Raw genomic sequence first — 20,844 nt, 5'->3', positions numbered from 1 at the left:
AGAGACAGAGCACGAGTGGGGGAGGGCAGAGAAAGAGGGAGACACAGAATCCGAAGCAGGCTCCAGGCTCTGAGTTGTCAGCACGGAGCCCGATGCAGGGATCAAACTCATAAGCCGTGAGATCGTGACCTGAGCTGAAGTTGGACGCTTAACCGACTGAGCCACCCAGGTGCCCCTATTTCATGCTACTCTAAGCGGTTAAATGTAAAACCTCCAGTATGAGCAAGCCTAGTTTCATTATGACTTTTTGTCCTGAAAAAAGAGCAACATAAAATATTTTTTCAGTTAAAAAAAGAAAATTAGACACTCCAAGTTACGTAGAAGTGCCGGCAAAGTCCCCGGGGACAAGGGGAGCGGTGCAGGAAGGCAGGCAGAGCTGGCGCGAGAGTAGCTGGGGAAAGCAGCAAAGGGCAAGGGAGGCCAGTGAGGCCAAGCTTGGAAATCCTTATCAGAGAGGGCATCCTGCTGAGTTGGGAGCTGCCAGGAGCCACAGGGGGAGGTGGAGCGCAAAGGCACTGTAAGTACCCAAGGGGCCTGGAGGTGGCAGGTTTCTGGAAACACAACAGAAAACACACCTTTTCAAGGTGCTGGTGTTACCTGGAAAGGTAAGGGGGTGCTTCCTTGAGACCTACGTTGGTATTGGAATGAGGAGAAAAGGGATGGTGGTAGAAGCCTTCCTGAACTTGATTCGTTTTGAAGAGGAACAGAGGCCCCGGCTGTATCAAGGAGCGGCTTTATTTGTTTTGTTTTGTTTTTTTGTTTTTTGTTTTTACTATTTGTTTTTTAATTTATTTGTTTTTAATATGAAATTTATTGTCAAATTGGTTTCCATAAAACACCCAGGGCTCATTCCAACAGGTGCCCTCCTCAATGCCCAGCACCCACTTTCCCCTCCCTCCCACCATCAACCCTCCATTTATTCTGTTTTTAAGAGTCTCTTATGGTTTGCCTCCTTCCCTCTCTGTAACTTTTTTTTTTTTCCCCATTCCCCTCCCCCATGATCTTCTGTTAAGTTTCTCAGGATCCGCATAAGAGTGAAAACATATGGTATCTGTCTTTCTCTGTATGACTTACTTCACTTAGCATCACACTCTCCAGTTCCATCCACGTCGCTACAAAAGGCCACATTTCATTCTTTCTCTTTGCCAAGTAGTATTCCATTGTGTATCTAAACCACAACTTCTTTATCCGTTCATCAATTGATGGGCATTTGGGCTCTTTCCATAATTTTTGAAGACAATAGTCCCTTGCTGTAGCAGGGAAGCAGAGAGTCCTTACGTGTCAAAGTTCAGATCTTGCCCTGGGCCAACCCCATCCTTCCCCATGCAACCCCCACCACATCCTACAGAAAGCCATCCACAGATTATTGGTCCAGGAAAAGCCAGTTCTTTCTATTATGAATAACAAAAAAGGAGCAGCTATGTCCTCCACACAAAAATACCATGAGAAAAACAAGGGGACACCTGGGTGGCTCAGTGGATTGAGTGATTGACTCTTGATTTCAGCTCAGGTCATGATCACCTGGTGGTGGGATCAAGCCCTGAGTCAGGCTCTGTGCTGTTAGCGTGAAGTCTGCCTGGGATTCTCGCTCTCTCTCCCCCCACCCCCACCAAGCCTCTCCCCCACTCACTCTATCTCTCTAAAAAAAATAAAGTGAAAAAATGTATTCATTAAAATAATAATACTTTTTAAAAAATCTATTAAAAAATAAATGAAAGGGGGAACAAAACTGTCCAACAACTGAAGAACACTCAGGAAGATGGTGTTGGAACAGATGAAAACTGCGATCAAGCATCCCTCTGTAAATTAAAAAATATATATTTTAGTTTCGTACAGGTGCCAAGGAAGATCAGCAATATAGAAATCTAGGAACTCAGGGAAGAGGTGTCAGAAGGGGATGGGCCAGAAATAGGAAGAAGTGAAATGGAAATTGGCACAGCTCAGGGAACAAACAAGGGAAAGAAAACATTCCCAAATTCAGACAAAATGAGAAGAAACAGAAGGGAGAAGAAGAGTCAGGGTGGGAAATCTTTCTCTGCTGGATGCCATCTGTCTGGGTGCCTAGTATTCTTCTAGATGCTGAAAAACAAAAAAGAAACAGACAAAAAACCCCTCTGCCCTTATGGTGCTTACATCCTAGTGGAGGGAGATTAAAAATAAACAACATAAACATAAACGAGTAGAACCTTGAGTATATTCAAAAGTGAGAAATGCTATGGAGAAAAATAGAGCAGGGACTGGGGATAGGGCGAGCGTACGTGATGTGGTCTGTGTGCCCTGTTAAAGAGCATTGTTGGACAAGGAAGGATAGAATCCTGAAGGGCAGAAGGTTGCTGCAAACAGGAAGGGAGGAGGCAGGGCTGTCCTATCTGAGGAACAGCAAGGAGGCAGTGTGGCTGGAATGGCCAGGAGGGAGAGGGATCCATTTTCTGGAAGGAAATGCTGAGACAGAACGAGGAGTGTAAAGTTTATTAGGGAATAATACCTATGAAAGGACTGGGCAGGGGAAGCCATCAGGCTACTATGTAACCCGCAAACTATCTCTGGGGAGCTCCTGAGCAAGGGCTGTCCATTAGCAGATCCCTGCCTTGGGCAGAAATGGCTACACCCTTGCGCCACCTCCTTGCTCAGTCAGTTGGTTGGGGGCCCCCGTGAAGAGCATGATCTTCAGTAGATAACTGAGAAGTCTCTAAAGGAGCCGGCCGCTGGAGGCTGGCAGCTGACCATACTCCTTGCCACAAGGCAGTGAGTGAGTCCTTCCATGAGGAATGATTCAAGAGGGGCCTCCCCAGGTCTGCCTCCTTATAGGCCATCGTGAGTACGTTGTCTTTCCTCTGCCTGGGCTGGGAAGGTAAGTTTCCTGATAAGAGGGTTCTGAGTGAAGGGCTGAATGGTCTGATTTTCATGTAAATAGGATCATTCTAGCTGCTATGTTGAGCAGAATTTAGGAGAGCAATGGTGGGTGCAGGAAGACCAATTAGGAAGCTAGAGCAGTATTGCAAGTGGTTCAAGTAGCTTGATCCAGAGTGGTAGCTGAGGGGGTGTTTGGAAGTAGGTAGTCAGCATTTCAGGTATTTCTTGAGAGAGAGCTGACAGTTTACTCTCATACATGATGGTGAACCAATGGACGCAATCCCCTTCAAATCAGGAATAGGATAAGGTTGCTATGTAATATTGCACTTGAGCTTACACAGTGCAATTAGGCAAGGTAAGCCGACGGTCTTCCAGTGTCCACCCCACTTGCCAGGCTGTGCGCCCCCTGCAGGGCTGTGTCCACCTGTGTCTAATTCACAGAAAGGCACAGAGAGCAGCCTGTGTGCCCTTCCTATAAAGCAACAACCCTCCTTCCCCTTGATAATCCTCATCAATAACCTGGAGCAAATTGGAATCCCATTTCTGCAATTGGTTCAGTAGCATGAGGAGCCCAAAATGGAGAAGAAGCATTCTCCGATTTTGGTTTACGGAACCATTATTATACCCCTGGTACAATCATTCTTCTCACCAGTGTTGTATAATGTCTAAATGAACAGAGCCCAAATTCACAGGGAGGGAAAACAAAATCATAAGATTTAATAGTAAGAAGTCCACTACCACTTGGGCCCCTGACCCATATATTTTGTCTAAGGAAAACAGTCCTGGATGTTAGTCACTGGTTCAGAATATAAACTTCCAAATCTCCAGAGGCATTTTCTCCCAGGCAGTACTGTGACTAAGTCCTCTATAGACTTGGCTCCAATACCTGGGGGCCTCCGCTACAATTCTGCTGGAGCTTGCCACAGGCTTCTACATCATTCTGACCTAGTGCTGACACCTTGACCATGAATTGGATCTGCTGGGTCCTACAGCCTTATATCTGGCAGAGTTCAGTCAGAGAAGCAGAGCCACCAGAAATGAGGTTACTTAAAGGATTTGACCTTCTGGAATCGTGGTGGCTGGTTACACAGTCTAGAGAGTCTGTCTGCTTTCCATCTGGAGCTGGGGCCTGAAGGCTGTAGGACAGGCAGTTGGGAAGGAAAGATGGACAGGAAGTTATAGGATGAGCTGGAACTCATCCTGATGAACAGGGGTGGGAACTGCATCAGTCTCTCTCTTTTCCAAGGCTCCAATTCCAAGGGGTTGCAGCAAAAGCCTGAGCCCATTATCACTGAGCTAAGTGTGCATGTGGCTCCAGAATCAGGGAAGCTTGAAGGAGCTGAAGAAGCAGTGGGCCTGCCTGAGCCGGTAGACGAACACCAACTTGTCTGAGATGCCGCAGCATCTGGTACCCAAACCCTCCCTCAAAGCATGAAACAACAGCATGGTTCCTTGTCAGGGAAATTCTGGCAACTTAAGTCAATGTAGGCAATGGGAACAAATTAATGCATTCACATACTTCCTTAGACCCTCAAGCTGTTCTTTAGAGAACATGGTATAGATAATACAGAGTTGAGTTTCTTTTCTCTGTATTTTTTTAATGTTTATTTATTATTATTGAGAGACAGAGAGACACAAAGCGTGAGCAGGGGATGGGTAGAGAGGGGGAGAACAGAATCTGAAGTAGGCTCCAGGCTCTGAGCTGTCAGCACAGAGCCTGACGCAGGGCTCGAACTTACAAACTGCGAGATCATGACCTGAGCGAGATCATGACGGTCGCCTAACCAACTGAGCCACCCAGGCGCCCCTACACAGTTGAATTTCTTAACATGCAGTGTGGAGAAAATTACTCCTGATGCCTCATTGTAATGTGTTTAAATTATGGTGTTTTTACATGTGTTTTGATCTTTCTATATTTATCCCTAAGGATTCTCATTGCACTTTGGGAGGGAACATACCAGGCTGCTGTATCGCTCTATTAACTAGGGTGCAGACAGGCTGCTTTATCAGAGATGCCAAAATACGGTGAACACAGGCAGGATATGTGTAGTAAAGGGTTGCAAACCCTCTCTTCTTTATTGGGAAATTGACCTTGGCTTAACCTTCTGGGTCATTCCCCTAGACCCTGGCAAAGGTAGACAACTAAAGTTGTATCGTCAGGCAACATTGTTTGTAAACAGTGACCCATGACTGGTATGCCGCATCTTGCCCGGGAGAATAACTGGTGGGGAAACTAGAGCATTGGGCTTCCCTGGGTTTGGTGCCTCTTTTAAGTAGGCACGTCTCTTTCGGGGACCTGGAGGGTATACCCAAGAGAAGTTGGTTCCTATTTGGACATGAGGCTTCAAAACCGAGGTGCCTATCACACCCACCCATGTGGGTATCTTCCTCTTACATCTGAGTTACCACTTTGCTGGGGTCGAAGGACAGTGGCCTCTGGTCAGCTGTGGTGTGAGGTCCCTCCCACTGAAGACGCATGCCTGGCATTGCCCTGCTGGCGCCCGGGCTTTCCTTCAGATTATGTATGTGTGCAACCTGGATTAAAGATAAAAAGCGAAAAAGTTGTTAAGAATAAGTTAGGTCAAGTATGGCCTATTCGAATCTTAAGAGTCTAACTATCTAGTTGAGAAGACGCCCTGACGTGGTCATTACAGAAGAGAGAGGTTTATTTCTCTCCCATTACAGGCCAAAGGGAAGGGGCCCAAGGTTGGAAGGGCAGCTTTGCCATCCTCAGCCTGAGGCTAACCTCTGTGGATCCAAGTGGCAGTTTCCATTCTCATTCTTTTCCAGCCAGGGGAAGGAGGGAAGGACCAAGGGGGCACGTACTGCTTTCTGTTGCAGGCGGAGGACCCAGAAGCGGCCCACACCTCTTCTGCTCACAAAACCATTAGTCGCACCTACTTGCAAGGAAAGCTGAGAAATCAGTCTAGCTGGCAGCCAGATGCTGAGCTAGAACTGAGGAGTCCTGATATCGAGGGGCAGGAGAATGGCTAGTAAATATCAGCTGGCTGTCACTGCTTTATCACCATTTTAAACCCATCCTGGCTTGCTAAGAGAGGTCCAGCTAACTAAAGCCTGGATAATTAAGCAGGCATCTTCATGTTTTGTTTTGGGTGCTTTTTGCCCATTTATTGTAACAATATATCCACTTGTTTCTACCCCCTCCCCATTTCTTATGTAATCCACTTTTCTTAGGAATTATGTATATTTTGTTTTGCTGCTTTTTTTTTTTTTTTTTTGAGAGAGAGAGAGAGGCAGAGAGAGAGGGGAAGAAAGAGAATCCCAAGCAGGTTCCGCACTGTCAGCGCAAAGCCCAGTGTGGGGCTTGAACTCACAAACTGTGAGATCACAACCTGAGCCAAAATAAAGAGTCAGACACTTAACCAACTGAGCCACCCAGGTGTCCTGTTGCTGCCTGTTTTTTGTTTGTTTGTTTTTCCGTAAAATATGCTCAAGAGAGATTTTCTCAAATAGGTGTTGAGGGTACGTACATGGTAGCATTAATGGAATCATAGCAGTAGAGCTAGAGAAATGAAGGGCTCCTTGGAGAGACCATTAAATGTAATCTCCTTACTTCATAGATTTCCAGAGACTCTCTGAAGCAGCCAACAAATATGTTTCGAATATCTAGGATATGCCGGATACCTTTGTATGCACCTCACGATGAGAGGACACTAAGACAGGGCTCTTCCTCTCAAAGAACTTACATTATACTCTGCAGTCTAAATTGTGTCCGTTCTCTAAAATCATGCCTCACAATCAGCTTTATTTTCTTTAAAGCTAAGATTCGCTAGGGAAACGCAAAGTAACAGAGTAAAGGAAGATGAACTAGTCGAGCGTCTTCCACAACTTCAAGTGGCAGAAGAAGAATATATGAGCAAAGCTGGAAAACTGGAAGAGCTCATTCATGTTATTACAGGTAGGTATGAAGTCTCAGTAATTAACGTTAAGACAGGTAAGGATTTCACTGATATCCCCTAACTCAAGGTGGGTCATCATTCGTGAGCCACTGATGAAACTCTGCAAACTTTTCCCATCGCCTTTAACTCTTTCTTCTCTAGTTTTTGCCCCATCTACTAATTTCTTCTTTACACCGCAGCCCTGATGTTGCCCTTGTCAAATGTTTCCTTTTCTCTTTTAAAGACTTTAAAATTAAGAATTAGTGACAACTATATAATGTGGTTTCTGTCTCTCCTTGGTAAAAGTAGAAATAGCACCTTTATCTGCTACCAAGTGGGATTCTTTTTTTCTGTTTCTTAGCATGAATTTGAATATTCTATCTTGTTCCAGCTATGACTCTAACCATTTACCAAGTAGGTACTCGTCAGATTTTTTTTCCTCCTAACTCACCCCTAAGGCAAAGATATATAAGAACTAGTCTTAGAAATGGAGGCTTTATAGAGGATGTGAAATGTGTCTCAAAGTATGTATATTTTGCATTTTGTTACAGGGCACAATCATGTATATTAATATAAAAAATACTTATTTTCTCCAGAAAAATAGGATGTAGTCATCTAACTCTGCACCCAAAATTTCATAAATCCAGAATCATCTCTAGAGGTGTGAGTTTTGTCTTGCATTTGGGAAGCAGAGTGTCATTAACCAACAAGTCCCACAAGGTTGTTAAGCAGAAAAGCTTCCAGAATTTCTGTTTTCTAGATGGAAAAAGTACCCTGAAAATCAGAAGACCAGGATCAAAAGTTACAGAAAGGACTAGAACGGGAGCCCCCCAAAAATGTGCACTGTGATGGGAATAAACAGCTGGCAAAGATGAATATGGGGAGAGACATCAAAATAGTCTGTGTCAAAAAGATATAATCATATAGAAATCCAATATGTTGAAATGTAAAACAAATATTTAAAAGTGAATAGTGGGGGGGGGGCCCTGGATGGCTCAGTTGGTTAAATGTCTGACTCTTGATATTAGCTCAGGTCAAGATCTCATGGTCATGAGATCAAGCCCCATGTGGGGCTTGGTGCTGAGCATGGAGCCCACTTGAGATTCTCTGTCTCCCTCTCCCTCTCTCCTGCTTGCGTGTGTGCACACACATGCACACCCTCTCTCAAAAATAAAAGCGAATAGTGGTCATTGCCAAGGAAAGTGGTTTTTTAAGAATATAAGATTATAAGAATAAGTACCTTGAATAATTGGTCTGGTTGCCTTTCCTCAGTTGATTTTCCAATTCTTGTCAGATTCTCATTTAGTCAACTCAGGTAGATTTTCTTGGTCTTTTGCTGCTTTAAGAAGGGTCATGAAACCTATGTACTCCACCCCCAATTTTCTGTTCTCCCAAGCTTCTTCCCATCCCTTCTTGCACTAAGGTGGAGGATGTAAGAAACATGAGGAGTTTGAAAATAAGCAATATATTTCCATATATTGCAAGTGCTGATTCTCTTGAGGCAAAGAAAGAAAATACTGAAGAAAGTAGAGAAAAGAGGGAAAGGCCAGAGAAAGGGAACATAAGAGCAATGCACTCCAGAGTAGGAAAATATGCTTCACCTGCCAGCAGTGTGACTTACAGAGGGTAGAAGTGGCTCAGAACACACAAAGAGCAATGTTATGACTTAACGACTTTCAGTTAAATGTTATGCGTAAAACATGCATCTATCTGTGCTCCCTAGTGAAATTTCATAAAAATGTGTGTAAAATATTTTTTTAGGGAAAAAAATTATGACTCGCAAGTACAGAGACTGGCAGAGAAGATATCTGCAGAAAATAAACATCAACAAATCTTTAGAAGGTAGAATTGGCTAGGAGAATTAACAGGAAGGGAAGTGTGACTAGCAAGTGCCTGCATAAAAAGCACACCATGAAAGCAAGGACCTGGCAAGTCTTGGGCATTGGAGGACCCTGATACTGGGAAGCTGAAATGAGTCACAGGGTTGAAGATTGGTTGAAAATCTTTATAACAAGCAGTTAGACCTCCAGGTCAGATGCCATCTTCTGTGCAGCTGAGCGACTGACTACTCCTCCCAGTGCTGGCAGAGAAGTCAGACCAGGGGGTTCTAAACTGCAGGATATCAGATATGACAGAGGGCGGAAGACAGACGCTATACAGGGACCCCCTTCCACTGCTGAACTTGATGAAGGCTGCCAGCCCATTGTGTGTGTGACTGTCCTGTAATCCCTTCCCCACTCTTGAAAAGGAGATGGTTGGATTCTTCTCTAAGGAAACTAAACAGTTCCAGAGAAAAGCCCCACATAATCTAACATTTGAGGATCCTCCAACAAAATGGCTGGTCCCTTCCTGATCACTGTACAGTGAAACCCACCCAGGAACTGAACCTTTTAGTGCCTCATGCTTAAATAGGGTTAGATAGTCAAAGATCACCAGACACCTCAGGAAAAACTCCAATGTGAAAGGCAGAAACTAAAGCAGACAGAAAAACAGAAGTTGGTGGAAACAGATGACACAATGAATACAAGAATGCTTTTAAAGATACATCTTCTTAGAGAATGTCTATTCTCTATATATTATGCATAATGTATATATAGTCTATATATTAAAGAAAATATACATTCTATATGTTTTCGAGAATATATCTTGAAGTTACATTCATAGAGAAAAAATATATTGCATGTATGAAAAAGAACAGAGAAACAGGAAAGAGCCCCTAGAAATGAAAAATATAACCAATATTTTATTGTATTAAAAAATTTTTTTAATGTTTATTTATTTTTGAGAGAGAGAGAGAGCACAATCAGGGGAGGGGCAGAGAGAGAGGGAGACACAGAATCTGAAATGGGCTTCAGGCTCTGAACTGTCAGCACAGAGACTGACTGTTGGGGCTCGATCTCGGGAGCAGTGAGATCATGACCTGAGCCGAGGTCGGACGCTTAACCGACTGAGCCATCCAGGCACCCCTGACAATGAAACTCTTAAAATTTAATAGGATTATAAGAAAAGGAAATCTCTCAAAAAATAGAACAAAATAAGGAGTTGAGGAACAGGATAAGAGAGTAAGAAAATTAGAAGACCATTCTGAGATGTTGAATATTTAATTAATATAAGGCCAGAAAAGAAAATGGAAAGGATAAAGTTATCCAAGAAATAATACAAGAATATTTCTCAGAATTGGAGAATATGAGTTTCCTATTTGAAAAGGCCCATCAAATCCCCAGTGCAATTTCTAAAAGAAAAGACAGTAAGTCACATCATTGTGGGATTTCAGGCTAAAAAAGAATATTCCAAAGGCTTCTAGAGAGAAAAAGCAGATCTCACTCAAAAGATGAGCAGTCAGAATGGTTTTAGGCTTCTTAACTGTACTATTATACTAAAAAAAGACATTGCCTTCAAAATTCTGAGAGAAAATAATATCTAACATTAGATACCCATCCAAACTATTAGTCAAATATGAATAGAGAATAGAGACATGTTTAGATATATAAGATATCAAAATTTCTCATTTACTCTGTCTCAGGAAGCTAGTACAGAATTTGCTCGGAATAACTGAAAAAGAAAAGGACATGAAATTCAGGAAACAGGAGGTCCAACATAAGGGGAATGCAAAGGAAAGTCCCAAGTGCTCAGAAAAGAGAAGGCGGCGGTGGGCAAGGGGCGGGGGGGGGGGGGGGGGAAGGGGGGAGGGGGGAGGGAAGAGATATGAAACTGGTAGATCACCTAAGGTGTTTGACCACGTGGGAAGTAATATTTGGAAAGATTTTATAATTCTATTATAGATTTAGATATGAATTAATGTGTACGTGGAAAAACGAAGGAAATAAAAAATGAGGTATTTTTAGCTCCAGGAAAAACAAAAAATTATACAGGAGGGGAGGAATAATCATACTACACCATTTGTCTCATCTGTGAATGTTTACATTGTCATAATGATCTAAATAGTTAAAATTAGGGACACCCGGCTGGCTCAGTTGGTAGAGCATGTGACTCTTGATCGAAGGTTCTTGATCAAGCCGCATGTTGGGTGTAAAGATTACTTAAAAACAAAATCTTTTTTAAAAATACAGCTAAAATTCACTTTAAAAAACATGACTTTATGGGGAGATTAGAAGTGCACGTGGGGGATGTAGGGGTGAGAGTAAGTGTGCTACTTTCTATATATTAGGAAGAAGATAGAAAGGTCTTAAAGTGACAAATCAAGAAATAGTCATATAAGCATTTTGTAAGAAAATAGAAAAAGAAAAAGTTGAGTTTAAAAGTTGTTGATTCTGAGGAGTCAGATACTGCACTGCATTGGAAACATCTAACTTCTATTTTTTGTTTTAAGCCTTATAATAGTATTTAACTTTTTTTTTTAATGTTTATTTATTTCTGAGACAGAGAGAGACAGAGCATGAGTGGGGAGTGGCAGAGAGAGAGGAAGACACAGAATGTGAAGCAGGCTCCAGGCTCTGAGCTGTCAGCACAGAGCCTGATGCGGGGCTTGAACCCACAAACCATGAGATCATGACCTGAGCTGAAGTCAGTTGCTCAACTGACTGAGCCACCCAGGCACCCCAACTTTTTTTTAAGTGTATTTATTTATTTTGAGAGAGAGAACCAGCAGGGAAGGGGCGGGGCAGGGGGAGCAGCACAGAGGGTGCAGAGTGGTTTCTATGCTGACGGCAGAGAGCCTGATGAGGGGCTCGAACTCACCAACTGTGAGAACATGACCTGAATCAAAGTCAAACACTTAACCGACTGAACCGGCCAGGTGCCCCATAGTATTTGACTTTTAAAACTAGACACATGCCTTATTTTGATTAATTTTTAAAACTAAACATTGTGGGAAGTTATTTTTTCTTTTTCTTTTATATAGCACAAAAGCAGGAGCAGAATTTACTGAACGATTACACTTCTCAAATGGCAAGAGACTTTTCAAGATTTTTCAGCAACTCGGTAAAGAGTCAGTGTATTCATTCTTCTTGCTTTTATTGGAATACTGATATATACAAACCATAATATGGTGTGTGTGTGCGTGTGTATACAGAGAGCGAGACTCTAGATGCAACTGACGTAATCATGAGCATATCCTTGAGGGGGAGGGCCTCAGTTTTCTTATTCATGAGGTAGAGATGGGATGATGCTTCCTAAGGTTCTTTTTAGATCTCTTATTCTGTTAAATTCCTATGAATATTAGGATAAATGCACAAAGGTTGCAGAGATGGGGTGGGAGTAGATGAAATGAGAGCATGTAAAGAGACATTTACTACCTTTATAAAATTTATAATCAGTAATTAATGATAAACATGTGTAGAATTGGTTAATTAAAACTAGAAACATTCTAGTTTTGAGAAGCATTGATATCAGAAGTAACTTTTAACATGTGGGTATAGAGAAATATGAAGGGGAAAAGAACTAGTAAGTATATATGCAATTCTATTTGCTTGGTAAGATGCTGCTAGTGATGGTCATACAATGACTAAAGATTATGTGACTTGTAACAGTATAATAACTAAGAATCAAACAGAGAATTCAGTAGAATATTCTGAAAAATCCATTAAGTTATATTCCTTTCTCTTCAAAAAAAATTAAATCCTCACTGAAAAAGCCTCAATAAATTTCACTTCCCTCTTCCCCATTTTTGGCATACAGTTGTTCAAATATCAGATTTATAAAGTTGTCTCAGCAACTTATTTGTCTTAATTGTCTAACTTAAGTCCGTGGACTTGCTTCCCAGAGCTTTGGAGTTTTATTTATTTTTTATTCAAATATAATTAACATACAGTGTTATATTAGTTTCAGATGTACAATTTAATCATTCAACAATGCTATACATTACTCAATTCTCATCCCAATAAGTATACTCTTAATCCCCTTCATTTACTTCACCCATCCCTGCACCCACCTCCCCTCTGATAACTACCAGTTTGTTCTCCGTATATAAGAGTCTGGGGGAGGGGGAGGTGTCTCTTTTTTTTTTTTTTTTCTGTTTTTGTTTTTGTTTTCTTAAATGTCATTTAAGAGTGAATCATATGGTATTTGTCTTTCTCTGACTTATTTCACTTAGCATTATACAATCCAGGTCCATCCATGTTGTCACAAATGGCAAGATCTCATTCATTTTAATGACTAACATTCTATTGCACATATGTACCTCATCTTCTAAATCCATTCATCTATCCATGGACAATTTGGTTGCTTCCATATCATGTCTATTGTTAATAATGCTGCAATAAATATAGGAGATAGATGTAGGTATAAATATAGATATAGAGATATAGAGATAGATATAGAGATATGGATATGGATATGGATACATCACTTTGAATTAGCATTTTCATATTCTTTGGGCAAATATCCAGTAGTACAATTGCTGGATTGTAGGGTAGTTCTATTTTTAATTTTTTGAGGAATCTCCATACTGTCTTCCACAGTGGCTGTACCAGTTTGCATTCCTACCAACAGTGCCCAAGTATTCCTTTTCCTCCACATCCTTGCCAACACTTGTTGTTTCTTGAGTTTTTTATTTTAGCCATTCTGACAGGTGTGAAGTGATATCTCATGGTTTGGGTTTTTTTTTAATGTTTGTTTATTTTAAGAGGGAGTGAGCACAAGTGGGGGAGAGGCAGAGAGAGAGAGAGAGAGAGAGAGAGAGAGAGAGAGAGGGAGAGAGGGAATCCCAAGCAGGCCCTGTGCTGTCAGTGCAGAGCCTAATAAGGGGCTTGATCCCACAAACTGTGAGATCATGACCTGAGCCAAAATCAAGAAGGAGATGCTCAACCAACTGAGTCACCCAGGCATCCCACTCATGTTTTTGGTTTGCATTTCCCTGATGATGGATGATGTTGAGCATCGTTTCATGTGTCTCTTGGCCATCTGTATGTCTTGGGAGAAATGTCTATTCATGTCTTTTGCCCATTTTTAAATTGGATTACTTGTTTTTTTTTAGTGTTGAGTGTAGAAGTTCTTTCTATTTTTGGATGCTAAACCTCCATTGGTATGTCATTTGCAAATATCTCCTCCTCTTCATTAGGCTCTCGTTCAGTTTTGTTGATTGTTTAATTTGCTGTGTGGAAGCTTTTTATTTTGATGTAGTCCCAATAGTTTATTTTTGCTTTTGTTTCCCTTGCCTCAGGAGCTGATGTCAGAGAAATTACTGCCTGTACTCTCTTCTAGGATTTTTCTGGTTTCAGGTTTTACATTTGGGTCTTTAATGCATTTTGAGTTTATTTTTGTCTATGGTTTAAGAGTGATCTAGTTCATTCTTTTGCGTGTAGATGTTCAGTTTTCCCGTCACCATTTGTTGAAGACCATCTTTTGCATATTCTTGCCTCCCTTGTCAAAGATTAATTGACCATGCAATTGTGTTCTAATTTCTCGGCTCTCTATTCTGTTCTGATGGTCTCTATGTCTATCTGTGCCAGTACCATACTGTTTTGATTACTACAGAACAGTAGTAATCAGTAGTATATCTTATAGTATATGAAATCTGTGATTTCAAGATCTAGTAGAATATCTTTGTAGTATATCTTGAAATCTGTAATTGTGATACCCCCAGTCTTTTTATGATTGCTTTGGCTATTCAGGATCTTTTGCAGTTCCGTACAAATTTTAGGATGATCTAATTCTAGCTCTGTGAAAGATGCTGTTGGTATTTTGATAGGAATTGTATTAAATCTGTAGATTGCTTTGGGTAGTATGGACATTTTAACAATATTTTTTCTCCCAATCCATGAGCATGGAATATCTTTCCATTTGTTTCTGTCATCTTCAATTTCTTTCATTGGTGTTTTATAGTCCTGGTCTTTCACCTCCATGGTTAAGTTTATTCCTAGGTATTTTATTATTTTTGGTACAATTATAAATGGGATTATCTTCTTAATTTCTCTTTCTGCTACTTCATTATTGGTGTATAGAAATGCAATGGGTTGTATACTGATTTTGCATCCTGCAAACATACTGAATCCATGTATCCATTCTAGTAGTTTTTGGTGAATTCTTCAGGGCTTTTATGTAGAGTGTCATGTCATCTGCAAATAGTGACATTTTTACTTTTCCCTTACCAAGTTGGGTGCCTTTTATATCTTTTTCTTGTCTGATTGCTGTGGTTCAGACTTCCAGTACTATGTTAAAAAAACGTGAGAGTGGATGTCCTTGTGTTGTTCCTTATCTTAGGGAGAAAGCTATCAGTTTTTTACCATTGAGTCTGATGTTAGCTGTGGGGTTTTCATATAAGGCCTTTATTATGTTTGAAGTATGTTCTCTTCACATCTTTGTTGAGGATTTTGATCATGAATGGATACTGCACTTGGTCAAATGTTTTTTCTATATCTATTGAAATGATTATATGATCATATGATTTTTCTCCATTTCTTTGTTGATGTGATGTATCATGTTAATTGATTTGCAAATACTGAAACACACTTGCATCCCAGGAATAAATCCCACTTGATCCTGGTGAATAATTTTTTCATGTACTGTTGGATCCAGTTTGCTGATGTTTTGTTGAAGATTTTTGCATCTGTGTTCATCAGAGATAATGGTCTGTAGCTTCCTTTTTTTATAGTGCCTTTATCCGGTTTTGGTATTAGGGTGGTACTTGGCCTCATAGAATGAATTGGGAAGCTTTCCTTCTTTTTCTATTTTTTTTTTTTTTTTGGAATAGATTGAGAAGAATAGGTATTAACTTTTTTTTTGAATGTTTGAGTTAGTTTTGGGAAGTTATTTGCTTCCATTTCTTCTAGGTTGTCTAATTTGTTGGCATATGAGTTTTCATGATATTCTCCTGAAATCCTTTGTATTTCTGTGGTTATTTCTCCTCTTTCATTTCTGATTTTGTTTGAGTCCTTTCTCTCTCTCTCTTTTTATTTTATTTTTTTATTTTTGATGAGTCTGGCCAAAGGTTTATCAATTTTGTTGATCTTTTCAAAGAACCAGCTCCTGATTTTATTCATCTGTTTTATTTTTTTTTTTAGTTTCTATTTCATTTATTTCTGCTCTAATCTTTATTATTTCCTTCTACTAGTTTTTGGCTTTGTTCTTTTTCTGTCTCCTTTATGTGTAAGATTAGGTTTCTTATTTGAGATTTTTCTATCTTCTTGAATAAAGCTTGTATTGCTATAAACTTCCCTCTTAGAACAGCTTTTGCTGCATATCAAAAATTTTGGACTGTTTCCATTTTTCATTTTTCATTTCTCTCCACTTTTTTTTTAATTTCCTCTTTGATTTCTTGGTTGATCCAGTCACTGCTTAGTAGCATGTTACTTAAGCTCCATGTATTTGTGTTCCTTCCAAATGTTTCTTGTGGTTGATTTCTAGTTTCATAGCATTGTGGTCAGAAAGGATGCATGGTAATAACTTCAGTCTTTTTGAATTTGTTGAGACTTGTTTTGTGGCCTAACATGTGATCTATTCTGATAAATGTCCCATGTGCACTTGAAAAGAATTTGTATTCCACTGTGTTAGAATGGAATATTCTGAATATATCTGTTAAATCCATCTGGTCCAATGTGTCATTCAAAGCCACTGTTTCCATATTGATTTTCTGTTTGGATGATCTATCCATTGATGCAAGTGGGGTATTTAAGTCTCCTATTATTCTATTACTATTGATTACTTTCTTATATTTGTTATTAACTGCTATGTATTTGTGTCTTCCATGTTGGGTGCAGAAATATTTAGAAATATCCCCATTGTTGATTGTTCCCTTTATGATTACATGATGTCTTTCTTTGCCTTTTGTTAGAGTCTTTGCTTTAAAGTCTATTTTGTCCAGTATAAGTATTACTACCCTGGCTTTCTTTTCACTTCCATTTGTATGACAAATGCTTTTCCATCACTTTTAATCTGCATGTATCTTTAGGTCCGAAATGAGTCTCTTGTAGGCAGCATACAGATGGGTCTTGCTTTTTTATCCATTCCATCACCCTATGTCTTTTGATTAGAGTGTTTAGTCCATTTACATTCAAAGTAATTATTGATAGGTATGTACTTATTGCTATTTTGTTACTTGTATGGTTGTTTTGTAATTCTTCTCTGTTCTTGTTTTCTCTTGCTTTATTCTCACAGTATGCTGGCTTTCTTAAGTGATATACTTGGATTTTTTCTGTTTATTTTTTGCATATCTATTACCAGTTCTTGATTTGTGGTTACCATTAGGTTTATGTATAACATCTTATACATATAGAAGTCTATATTAAGTTGATGGTCACTTAAGTTTGAACCTATTCTAAAAGCAGTCGTTTTACTCCTTCCCCCTGCCCCAATGTTTTAGGTATATGGTATTATACTTCATATCCTTTTATTTTGTGAATCCCTTAAATGATTTATATAGATATGCTTAATTTTACTACTTTTGTGCTTCCTATTTTTCTTACTCCTGCTTATGGTCTTTCCTTTGCACTCAAAGAATTCCCCTCAACATTTCTTGTGAGGCTGGTTTAGTGGTCATAAACTCCTTTAACTTTAGATTGTCCGGGAAACTATCCAAACTCCTTTCTGAATGATAGCCTTCCTGAGTAGATTATTCTTGGATGCAGGCTTTTTCCTTTTAGCACTTTGAGTATATCAGCCCCTCCCGTCTGGTATGCAATGTTTCTGCTGAAAAATCAGCTGATGGCCTTATGGGGTTTTCCTTGTATGCAACTGTTTCCTTTTTCTTGCTGCTTTAGATATTCTCCATCACTGCTTTCTACCACTTTAATTATTAGGTGTCTTTTTTTTAACTTTATTTTTTTTCAAGTTTATTTACTTATTTTTGAAAGAGAGAGAGCGAGCACACAAGTGGGGTAGAGGCAGAGAGAGAGAGATTGAATCCCAAGCAGGCTCCTCACTGTCAGCACAGAGCTGGATGCAGGACTTGAACTCACAAACTGAGAGATTATGACCTGAGCCAAAGTTGGATACTTAACCCATAGTAGGTGCCCCTACTATGTATCTTGATGTGGATATCTATGGATTGATTTGGGGGGGAGTGGCTCTCTGTGCATCCTGGATCTGGATGTATATTTCCTTCCCCAGATTAGTGATGTTTTCAACTCTTATATCTTCAAATAGATTTTCTGCCCTCTTTTCTAACCCTTCTCCTGGGATTCCTATATCGCGAATGTTTTAATGCTTGATGGTGTCATTGAATTTCCTTAATCTATTTTCATTTTTGTTAGTCTTTTTTCTCTCTCTCTCTCCTGTTCAGCTTGATTGCTTTCCATTACTGTATCCTCCAGGTCACTGATCCATTCTTCTGCTTCCTCTAGTCTACCAACTATTCCCACTAGCATATTTTTTATTTTAGTTATTGTGTTCTTCATCTCTGATTTTCTTTTATGTTTTCTCTTTGTTGAGGGTCTCACTGGCGCCCTCCACTCTTCTCCAGTCCAGTGAGTATCTTTATGACCATTGATTTAAATTCTCTATTAGGCATATTACTTATTTCCATTTGATTTAGGTCTCTTGCTGTGATACTGTCCTGTTCTTTCATTTGGGACATATTCCTCTGTCTCCTCACTTTGCTGAACTCTGGGTATCTGTTCCTCTGTATTAAGAAAGTCAGCTGCATATCCTGATCTTGAAAGCAGTGGCCTAATGAAGAAGAGTCCTGTAGTGCCCTGTAGTGCAGTGTCCCTTGTTCACAAGAACCTGGCACTTCACGGTTATCTCCTACATGTGTTGCATGTACCCTACTTCTGTGTTGGAGCTGCATTTGCCTTTGATCCAGGTGTCTTCAGTGGCTCTCTCTGCTTGTTGTTGGCAGGACTTGGTCCCTGTGTTGTTCTTGGGCCAGTTTAGGGCTGCTGTGGACTTGAGCTGAGTCAGACCAGGCATTTTCCAGAGGTGTGGTAGCACTGAACGCCAAGGTGCTCTCCCTGTATTGTCCTCTGAGAAGCTTTCATTGGTGGATGAGACCTGAAGGTAAACCATATGTCTTCCCCCAGCCTACTGCTGGGGTTTCAGACTAATGTATGCAGTTATCTTCCCCACTTCCAGGAACAGGAGTCACTTTGGAGTGGTGCTGGCCCCACTGGGGCTGCTTGCACACTGTCAGCTTGTGGCACCACTTTGGACGGATTCCTGCCAAGGACAAGTCCATAAGAGCATGTGGGGGTGGGTGCACATTGTTAGAAAGTTGTGCACTGGTCTGCTGCAGGAGAGAACTTGTGGCCTAGGCAACTGCCAAGGGCTGCTCTACAGAAAATGCAGGGGCGGGGCATGTGGTGCCAGCAAGGTCACTGCCAGTCCTCTGTGGGAGGGGACCTGGAGCCACTTTAGAAAATTGCCTCACCAAGTTGGAGGGGAGAGGTTTGAGGAAGAGCAAACTAGGTGGAAAGCATTTGCGCTGTGCTGGTTCCTGAGGGTGTTTGTGTATCTAGTCTGGGGTGGGAGGGGGTGGGAAGGGAAACGGTGCTTGCCAGCTCTATTTTTCTTGGAGAAATCTCTCAACCATCCCTGTCCTTACAGCACAGTTCTGAGATTAATAAATAAATATCCTTCCTGTATGCCCCAGGCATTTTTCAAACTGCTGCTTCCATGCTGTATGTCAGCTGGGCTGTTTGTTGGGCTTTGTCTTTAAGGGCAGGAACTCAGTTTTCTATTGTTCTCTAGCCATCCCAGAGCCCAACCCACTGATTCGTAAACACACTAACTGTAAGAACTCACAAAGTTAGACCCTAGTGGTTTTCAAAGCCATATGTTATGGGAATATGTCTTCCTAATGCTGGTCCCCTTTGCCTGGGGTGCATGGTGAGGAGTCTTTTCCTCTCCCCTCTGTATGCTTGTGGTGTCCCTTCCTTCCACGGATCAGTTTGGCTCCTGATCATGTCTCTGCCCTTCCTCTCCTCTTCATTGTGGCCTCTTCTCTACATTTAGCTGTGGAGTCTGTTCTGACAGTTTTGGGGTTGTTCAGTGAGGTATTTGCACTGATGTGGGTGTTATCTAGGTGTATCTGTGGGATGAAGTGTGCTTAGGATTCTCCTATTCCACCATTTCTCATTGTAGTTTTGATTTGCATTTCCCTGATAATTAGAGATGTTGAGCATCTTTTTGTGTGTGTGTTGGCCATGTGTGTGTCTTCTTTGGAAGAATGTCTATTCAGGTCCTCTGTGCATTTTTTAACCAGATTGTTAGTTTGCTTGTTTGGTGTTGGGCTTTGTAAGTTCTTTATATAGGGGCACCTGGGTGGCTCAGTCAGTTAAGCGTCCATCTTTAGCTCAGGTCGTGATCTTGCAGTTCATGAGTTCGAGCCCCATGTCGGACTCTGTGCTGACAGTTCAGAGCCTGGAGCGTGCTGCAGATAGATTATCTCTCCCGCTTTCTCTGCCCCTCCTCCACTAGTGTTCTGTCTCTCTGCCTTTCAAAACTAAACATTTAAAAAAAAAGTTCTTTATATATATTTTGGATATTAACCCCTTATCAGATATATCATTTGCAAATATCTTCTTCCATTCAGTAGGTTGCCTTTTGTTTTGAGGATTTCCTTCACTGTGTAAAGATGTTTTATTTTGATGTAGTCCCAATAGTTTATTGTTGTTTTTGTTTCCCTGGCTTGAGGAGACCTATCTAGGAAAATGTTTCTATGGCTGATGTCAAAGAAATTACTGCCTATGTTTTTGTTTAGTAATTTTATGGTTTTCAGTCTGACATTTAGGTCTTTGATACATTTTGTGTTTATTTCTGTGTTTAGGGTAAGAAAGTGATCCAGTTTCATTCTTTTGCCTGTAAGGTGTTCAGTTTTCTCAGTACCATTTATTGAGGAGACTGTCTTTTCCCCATTGTATACTCATGCCTTCTTTGTCATAGATTAATTGGCCATATAAGCATGGGTTTGTTTCTGGGTTCTCTATTTTTCCATTGATCCGTGTCTCTTTTTGTGCCAGTACCATACTGTTTTGATTACTGCAGCCTTGTAGTGTCTCTTAAAATCTGGAATTGTGATACTTCCAGCTTCGTTTGCTTTCTCATGATTACTTCGTCAATTTGGAGTCTTTTGTGGTTCTATTCAAATTTTAGAATTATTTATTCCAGTTCTATGGAAAGTGTTTTTGTTTTGATAGAGACTGTATTACATTTATGAATTTTTGGGGGTAGTATGGGCATTTTAACAATATTTGTTCTC

The 20,844-nt window shown here is 40.5% G+C and overlaps 1 protein-coding gene across 2 annotated transcripts in view; it reads left to right on the top strand.

Moving 5' to 3' along the window:
• The window catches only part of CCDC175 (coiled-coil domain containing 175), a 77,301-nt gene that overhangs the window by 37,349 nt on the left and 19,108 nt on the right, over positions 1-20,844 (top strand). For both annotated transcript variants that reach the window (XM_030319230.1, XM_030319229.1), the window contains exons 14-15: positions 6,634-6,772; positions 11,614-11,693. In XM_030319230.1, the coding sequence (XP_030175090.1) occupies positions 6,634-6,772; positions 11,614-11,693 (219 nt within the window). The remainder of the gene's footprint in view (positions 1-6,633; positions 6,773-11,613; positions 11,694-20,844) is intronic.

The sequence above is a fragment of the Lynx canadensis genome, chromosome B3 (assembly GCF_007474595.2).
Source record: "Lynx canadensis isolate LIC74 chromosome B3, mLynCan4.pri.v2, whole genome shotgun sequence".
NCBI lineage: Eukaryota > Metazoa > Chordata > Mammalia > Carnivora > Felidae > Lynx > Lynx canadensis.
The sequence above is the reverse complement of the archived record's forward strand: the minus strand, read 5'-3'. Positions and strand labels throughout refer to the sequence as shown.